The 8,854-nt window shown below is 48.6% G+C and overlaps 1 protein-coding gene across 1 annotated transcript; it reads right to left on the bottom strand.

Moving 5' to 3' along the window:
* Positions 1–1,512: 1,512 nt before the first annotated feature.
* LOC308265624 (specifically androgen-regulated gene protein) lies at positions 1,513–7,774 on the bottom strand (the record flags this gene model as incomplete). Its single annotated transcript, XM_080699418.1, has 3 exons — positions 1,513–3,002; positions 4,185–4,362; positions 7,670–7,774. 3 exons carry the CDS (start codon positions 7,772–7,774, stop codon positions 1,513–1,515), a joined length of 1,773 nt encoding a protein of 590 aa, XP_080555544.1.
* Between the last annotated feature and the right edge of the window lie 1,080 nt (positions 7,775–8,854).

Below are 8,854 nucleotides of genomic sequence, written 5' to 3'. Positions count from 1 at the left end.
CTGAATATTAGATAGTGACTATGGATCTTTAAGGTTCTCTACTGGTCAGGGGAGGGGGCAAAGAACATGAGTCAGGACCCCCAGGTTCTAGTCTCAGCTCTTTACTGACTGCAGAGTGACCATGGATGAGTCACTTTCCTCCTCCAGGAGGGCTAGATAGCAGCTTTCCTGGGATTCCTCTCAAGTCTGACTTTCTATGTATCATTTTTATTTTTTACCCTTGGAAATGAGGGCATTTGTAAGTGACCTTCAACAGCATGGACAAGAACTGGCACAGTTCTGTGGGGTTTGTTTTGGTACTGGGAATTGAACCCAGGGGAATTCTATCTCTGAGCTGCACCTCCAGTCTCCCCTCTTTTTTTTTTTTTGAAGCAGTTCCTCACCAATTTGCTGAAACTAGTCTTGAATTCAATATCCTCTGGTCTCAACCTCCCAAATACTGGGATCACAGACATGTACCACTGTGCCCCGCTCTTCTGTGGTGTTCATAAAGCCTCGAGGCTGGAGCTTCCATCTCAGTGTTGACCAGCCCTTGAGTCAGTCATGTGCAGGGAGAAAAAGGAAGCAAGACAGCAGGAAGACTAGTGGTACCAGAGCCATGGCCGTAACAGTTTATTAGTGAATTCAACAAGCCCTTGGACAAGGGCTCTCTCCGATGAAGGTGTGAGTGTGTGGCCATTTATCTTGCCTTCTAAGACCAAAGAGAACTGTTCTGCTATCAGTGAAGTACAAGGTTGAGTTAGAGGGATGGGTCCTACTTGTGCCAGGACTAGTGATACTAAGAAGGCAATGGGCAAAGAAGGAACAAACCGACCCCTCTTGGCTCCGGGAAGCCAGAACTGAGACGGGAATCTGGCAAGCTACGAGCCATTCTTCATTTACTGCAGGGACTCACTCTGAGAGGCACATTGCTTTATGTGACTCTTTATGTGCAGAATGTAATTTTTTTTTTCCAAGTCATTTGCACATCTGTTGTCTCTGTTGACTTTTCTGCTCAGACTTGGCCACCCCTTACCACTCAGTTCTGGGGTGGGCTGAAGTCTGAACTCTACCCATTGTAAAAAAAAGTCTCCAAGAGCAGAACTCTAAACAATGACTCCTGTGTTACATAAATAATGTCAGGAATATATACAGCCTCTATCTGTGTCTCTCTGTCTCTCTGTCTCTGTGTCTCTCTGTGTCTCTCTGTCTCTCTCTCTGTCTCTCTCTCTCTCTCATACACACACACACACACACACACACACACACACACACACACACGTTTGTGCAACTCATCTTCAGGATGATCCATGCAGGAAATTCAGTAACACACACACACACACACACACACACACACACACACACACACACACAGACTGTATGAACATATGCTTAAACTCAGGCCTCTCCTTTCCCTTCACCCGGAGAGCAGAGAGCATCCAAGAGCATCCGAGGAGAGCCTCGCCCTGCCCCAGTCCTGAGCCGGGAGTCTCTCTTGGGGGTTAGAGCTGGCAGTGTTGGTGGCCGGGGCTACTATTTCAGCAGTCCCAGCTTCTTCAGCGCCTCCCTCCTGTGCTCATCAGGGACACCCTTTGGGGAGATCTTGACACTGACACAGGGGGGTCTAGGAAGCTTGTCACGGCTCTGTCCTTGGTATGACAGGCGCTTGGAGCTCTGGCCCTGCTCCAGGTCAGCCAGCTTGCCCACCTGGATGCCTGCAAAGTCCTTCCCTGTGCCCAAGGAAGCAGGGCGGGGCCGGGAATTCCGTAAGACGCTGGGTGAGATCTTGTCCAGGAAGGGGCTCTTTCCCAGAGAAGTGCTGGTTTGGGGGCTGGGGTCCTTCTCAGCGGCGAGGTAGCTGCTCAGCCCCACACCTGATCGCTCCAGAGTGTTGGACTTGAAGTTCATCTGTCTCAGGCCAGGGATGCTGCTCTCCTGGAGAGTCAGCCCTGAGTCTGACTTTGGCTGAGCCGGGGGGCTGTTGGCCTTTGCAGCCTTAGGGATAACAATTGGCATGGATTTGGCAGCTGCCACGCTCCCAGAAGAGGGTTCCTGGACTGGGTTCCAAACCTTGGCTGGAGAGGACCCCTGAGCTGGAGCAGGAGCTGGAGCCTTCATCGGGGAGAGACCCCGAGCTGGGGCCAGGGTGGGAGCTGGAGTCTTCAGTGCAGCAGGAACAGCCACCAGTGTGGGAACCGGAGCTGGGGCTGTGGAAGGGCCCTCACCCGGAGTGTCCTTGAGTTTGCTGAAGCTGGTGGGCTTACTTAATTGGAGGCTGGGCTCATCATGGTCCTGGGGTAGCCCCAGTTTCTCCAGGGCTTCTCTGCGGGCTTTCTTCTGCTCTTGCCGTGAAGAGGCGACCAGGCCAGAATCTGCAGCCTCGGTGTGGCGGGACAGCCAGTTCTGGGGATCGCCGTGGAAACTGCTTCTGCTGCTCTTCAGAACAATATTAGGCGGCAGCCTCCGGGGCTTCGGGGCCGTGAGGGGAGCACCCTCGGTGCTGGCATTCTGAGGGAACTCAGCAGAAGGAGCTTGTGGTTGTCCTGGGCTGCCCACTGAGCCTTTCTCACTGGCTTTGTGGGACATGATCTCTGAGGATGTCTCCACTCTCTCCTGGGAGTTGGATGGTGTGTGGAGCTGGGGCGTGTGGCCCTGCTCCCCTGGCCCCTTGGGCAGGCTGTCTTGCCTGGCCTGCTCTGGCTGGGCGTCCTGAAAAGCCTCTGGTGGAGGGATGAGCACCACGTCCAGATCAAGGGCAGGTCCCCGGGGGCCGGCTGGTGCCCGGCTGGCTTGCTCCTTCTCGGCCTTTGCTACGAGCCCCTCAGATTCTCCAGCAAAGTGGCCGTTCGTCTGGGTGGTGCTTTTCCTGGGATTCTGGTTTCTGCCAATGTGGATGTTTCTGGGTAGGCTGTAGGAGCCAGACCTGAAGCCCAGGCCTTGAGGCTCAGGAGGACAAGATGAGGGGAGCTGAGTCACCCCCTTTGGCTCTGGTTCAAGCTGAATGACGGTCTCTTCTGGGTTTCCTGTGGGGATCCGGGAGAAGAGACAGAAAGAGTGGACGGGGTGAGCACGGATACCTCCTGAACTCTGCTATCCAGCTGAACCACCAATGGGGTTATTTTGTTTTCTTTGTTTTTAAAGGGGGCAGCACTCTTATCTGGAGATCATCTAGACTAACAGATCCATAATTCGAATGAGGATGAAATATTCATGATGGTTGATGACAGGTCAGTGCCCCATTGCTCCGCATCCTTCACTTAACCTCAGCTTTTGCAGATGCATCAAAATTGGGGTTCGATTTAGGATGGTTCCCTCTAGCTATCTTGAGGCTCCTGGGTAATGATGGAGCCTAATGAAAGCATTCAAACAAGGGGTTCATTCCTGATTTGGCCAGCCTTTTTGCCTTCTTCTCTTTTTACTTTCTATGAGCATCCGGATGATTCTGAAATAGCACAGTGCCGTGCACCAGAGAGGGACATTATCTTTCCTCCTAGCAAGTTCTGCAGGTGCCTCAGGCCTACCTGGCAAGCACATTGGAGTGATGAAGCCCCATCTCTCCATTTTCTACTCTATCTTTAGAGAGGGTCTAACGCCTTGTCAATAAATATTCGATAAATGAATGAATACATGATTGTAGCCTGTAACCAATGGGCCTGTCCCTAGGACTAATGTTCTCCCCACACCCTGGGACATGCCCGCGCTTGTGTGTCATCCTGTCCCCTTCTACTGAGCTCAAAGGACATTGGCTCTCCACCTGCTCTTACAAGAGCCTCCAGGCACCACCCACTGCAGCTGGGGAGTCCTCCCCTCTTCTTATCTCCTGCAGGCTTGTCCTCTGGGCCACCTAGATTAGCTCCCCAGACTGACTCAGTCTCTTCAGGGCCAATCACCCAGCCCTCCTCTACTCCCTCCCTCACCTGTGGGGCTATATCTCTTTACAGTTTTTCCGTGAGAGGACAGTAGCTGGCCAAAACCCTTTCCTTCCCAGGCCTCTGCTACTTCATGGAAAGACACAAGGAACTGCTGGCTGGTCAGCAGTCTCTAGTGCCCTGGAGGAACAAGGCTTTGTTCTGGCCAGGACAGCTGTGAGGGTAGAGCTCTTCCTTTGAGCCTGGAGCAGAGGGCAAGAGGATTGGGAAGTCCTCAGGAGGAGGTGCTGATTTTCTGGGCTTTGCTAGAGGTCTTTCCTGGACAGTCCTCCTTACCCTGGGTTGCCAGCTGCTTGCTGGGCAGTCCTGGGAAGCCTCTGGGTGTTGTGGCTGGCTCTGACTCGTCGATGGACAGTCGGCTGTCAGCTTCAATGTCCAGTGAGCCAATGGTCTCCTCTAGAAATAGCAGGCACTCCTTCTCTTCCGCAGACAGGAAGTCGTAGCTGCTGTCACTCTGCAGGAAAGGTACTTATGAGAGGGAGCTCTCTGCAGAAACTGGCGGGGCCTGAGCACCACCCTGCTGGGGGGAAGGCATGCCAAGGAGCTGGAACTTTTCCCTGGTTGCTTCCTATTTATTTATTTATTTATTGTGTGTGTGTGTGTGTGTGTGTGTGTGTGTGTGTGTGTGTGTGTAACGGGGGATTGGGGGTTGAACCCAGGGGCATTCTAACTCTGAGCTACATACATCTCCAGACCTGTATTTTTTTTAAAAAATTTAAAACAGGGTCTCACTAAGTACAGAAGGCCTCACTAAATTGCTAGAGACTGGCTGCAAAACTAGGATCCTCCTCCTGTCTTGGAGTCCCAAGTTCTGGGATTACAAGCATGTGCCACCATGATGGGCTTGGAGTTGCTTCCTAATACTGCAGGCACCAGGAAGATAAGAGATTGCCAGGCTGGGGTCCTACTAGCCCTCGGCTCAAATGAGGTGAGGCTGAGCAGGCAGATGGCAAGAGACCTGTCTTTCTTTTTCTTTTCTTTCTTTCTTTTCTTTTCTTTTTTTTTTTTTTTTTTGTTCTTAGGTTTGTTTAGTTTTTGTTTGGGGTATCAGGTATTGAACAGAGGGGCATTCTATCTCCATTATACACCCCCAGCTCTTTTCACTTTTTACTTTGAAACAGGGTCTCACTAAGATGCTGAAGCCAGCATCAAACCTGCAATCCTCCTGTCTCAGCCTCCTCAGTACCGGGATTACAGGTGTGCACCACCATGCCAGCTTCTATTTCGATGTGACCTTTGTCAAGTACTTCACCGTGTCTCTGACATGTCTCCAGGTTATGTGGGCAACAAAATTATTTGACCTGAAACCTGAATGGTATTACTTTTAACTTTTCAAAGTACTTCTGCATACCTGCTCTGGTATATCAAGGGCAGAATGAGGACAAACAGGAAATGCAGCCAACTGCAGCAGTCAGGCCAGTGGGTACAGCGGCAGGACTAGCCACAGAGAAACTTACTCAGTAATTCATACTTGACTTTGAAATACATTCCATACCAGGTTTTTTTCCCCTTTGCCTATTTACTCTCTTGATGGCATTTGGCTCTGGCTAATATTCAAATAAGTGTGCCTTTCTTAAGCAAATATTAACTTAAGATTGGGGGAAGGTGGAGAAACTGGATTATTTGGTGGGAAAGGCAAGGAACTTAAATGTCAAGTACACATTGAAGTCAGTCACTGTCACTTTGAGAAAGCAGGCAGGGATCGCTGGAAGAAGATACTATGGCCGTATCTAATGGTTCTGCCCATGTGTGACGAAGCCAGGAAGATTGATGGACTGCCTGCTCTTCAAAGAAGAAAGTGGAAGGAAAAGCCAATAGGACAAGTAGAAAAATAAGAAACGTGGCCTGAGACTTTCCTGGGTATATCCATCCCTTTTCCTGGTATCTGGGACAACTTAGAGTTGTATATTCTCTAGACCCTCTCAGATGGCCAGGGAAGATTTTGAGATAGCTGTGAAAATATCCTTGGGGTAAGGGAAGAAAGTTGTTAAATAATTCTTTGAGTTGCCCCTGCCCCTTAAAAGGTCATCAGATGACTACTGGGAACCTACAAGTCAACGGATCCCCCAAATGTAGCCCTTGGAGTTACTTGAACAAAGGTCTTTTTTACTGCCTTCTGTCTCCCAAAATAGCCTCACCAAGTCAACTCTGAATTTCTCCTTTATGGATGATTCACTTTGAAAACCTTTAATCCCTGTCACATTCTGTGACCACTGGAATGTGACTATTCATACTTCTTTGCCTATCAGGAACAGGAAGATGTCTCTGTCCCCATCCTCAGGGTCAAAAAGAAATTTTGTATAGATTATCTAAATTTGGGCTGTGTGTGTGTGAGTGTGAGTGTGTGTGTGTGTGTGTGTGTTGCTTTTTCTATTTCTTTTTTGGGGGGTGGTACTGGGGGTTGAACACAACAGCACTGTACCTCTTAACAACATCCCCAGATGTTTTTTTTAATTTTTTTAATTTTGAAACAGGGTGTCACTAAGTTTTCAAGGCTGGCCTCGAACCTGCAAGCCTTCCTGTTTCAGCCTCCTAAGTACTAGGGTTACAGGAGTGCGCCACCACGCCCAGCTGCCTGGTTTTTTTTTTTTTTTTTTACATAAAACCCCATTAACTATATTAATGGGTTTGACAATCATTAGCGAGCCTTATAATCCTTAAACTTTCAAAAATCTTTATAGAACATAAAGCAATAAAGTTTAAATTCTCTGGGGTTATTTTGTATGAGATAAGGATAAACAACAGAGAAATGATTACATTTGGATATAAGACCAAATTACTGTTTCAGACCAGCCTATAATAATGAAGATTTAAATTCATAGCTAGAAAAATTATAGTTTAACACATTCAATTCACAAATAGATAACACAGCAACTTTGAAAGTTTTTCAGTATCTGCTCTTAGATAGGCTATATGTACATGTGTATATATATACATACATATATACATATATAACATATATATATGTATGTATATATATTCTACGTAGAGGCGAGTGCCTTTCATTTGCTCCCTCCAAGAACCCTAAGAAGTAAGTGCTAATATTATCCCCATTTTATTTTTATTTATTTATTTATTTATTTTGGTGGTACTGGGGTTCCTGGAAGCCCTTCTACCTCCGGGCTACACTCCCAGACCTATTTTTACATTTTTTTTTTGGAAACAGGGTCTCCTAAGCCAGCGCGCGCAGCTGGCTTCGAACCTGCGCGATCCTCCTGTCTCTGCCTCCCAAGCGCGGGGATTACAAGCGTGCGCCACCACGCCCGGCATATTATCCCCATTTTAAAATGGAGGAGATTGAAGCTTAGAGAAATTATGTAATTTGCCCAAGGACATATATGGCTTATAAGTAGAGAGCAACTGTTTCTTAGGCTGTAGAACTTACGCTCAAGATTTTTCTAAATTAGATCTCTGTAAAAGACCGAAGTAATGCTGCTCATCTCAGAGAATTTCATGAATTCACCTGCCACAAGGATCTAGGTTCTAGCAGTCTCCATGACTTCAGGTCAGAGGCCTGCTCTCTGGCAACTCAAGCCCTCAACCTCGACAGACAGCCGAGGGGAAAGTCTCCTTGGTCCCATCTCTCCCTGAGGCCATCCCGCCCTGTGCTCTACAGAACCTGGGGTGACTCAGGCAGGAAGCGCCCACTGCTGTTGTGATTCACTGGCTGACAAGCAAGATGAAAGAGAAGGTGCAGTGAGGGATGGTGGGTGAAGCGCAGGGTGTGGCAGGTGTGCAGCGAGCGGGCCAGGAGTACATACAGATCCAGAGCGGGTGGAGGTGGCGCTCATCATGCTGTCGCAGCTGCTGATGCGGGTCACAGGTTCCAAGCCAGGCCTCGCTGGCCACGGCTCCCTCTCGGGCATTGCCCGAAGCAAGGTGCAGGAGTGGTGAAAGGGACTCCCAGAGGGGAAGTGAAGGGAAGCGAAGAATGTCCCAAGCTGGGCCTGAAAAGAGAAGAATCAGAGCTACGTGTGAGCCCAGGCTTCAGCAAAGCTCTGCCCAGGCCCGGGGCAGCATGACAGCAAAGACACCGAGCAAGCAGAGAGCTGGAAGGGGCCTCGCACAGCCATGGCTCGAGCCCCCGACCTGCAGGGAGGACACAAAAGCTGGCTCAAATACATGCAGAAGGACAGGCTCGGGGGTGGAGAGGCCGTCTGGTCAGAAAGGAGCATCTATCACTTTTCTTGGTTACTTTTTTTCCCCTCTGAACCAGGGAGTTCTACCTCTATTTTTGTTACTATAAACAATAGCCAGACGTGGTGGCACCCACTTGTAATCCCAGCATTTGGGAGACTGAGACAAGAGAATCGCGGTTCACGGACAGCCTCAGCTACTTAGCGAGGCCCTCTGCAACTCAGTGAGATGCTGTTTCAAAATAAAGACTAAAAATAGGGCTGGGGGTGTAGCTTGGAGGTAGAATGCCCCTGGGTTCCATCCTCAGTACCACACACACACACACACACACACACACACACACACACACAACAATAAATATTACGGGAGTTAATAAATTAGATTCTGAAGGTAGTTGAGTCTGTTTTCAAATCCTAGTTGAGCCATTTACAGTTATTTGACTTGAAGCAAATTACTGAGTCTGTTTTTCCTTATTAACTAAGGTCCATGGAAGGAGTAAATGAGAGAACAGCACAGTTCCGTTGGTAGTAAATACTCAAACACTTAAGGAATAAAATTTAAAAAAACTACTATTGTTCTTGTCATAATAAAAAAACAAGATCTGTCTAAGACCAAACTAAATTGAAGCAAAGGAGACAAGAATTCAGAAAAGAAGTGTTCTAGCCGGGCGTGGTGGCGCACGCTTGTAATCCCAGCATTTGGGAGGCTGAGACTGGAGGATCGCGGTTCACAGCCAGCCTCAGCTATTTAGTGAGGCCCTCTGCAACTTAGTGAGACCCTGTTTCAAAATAAAGAATAAAAAATAGGGC

This window comes from Muscardinus avellanarius (assembly GCF_963383645.1).
Source record: "Muscardinus avellanarius genome assembly, chromosome: 7".
NCBI classification, from domain to species: Eukaryota; Metazoa; Chordata; class Mammalia; order Rodentia; family Gliridae; genus Muscardinus; species Muscardinus avellanarius.
The sequence above is the reverse complement of the archived record's forward strand: the minus strand, read 5'-3'. Positions and strand labels throughout refer to the sequence as shown.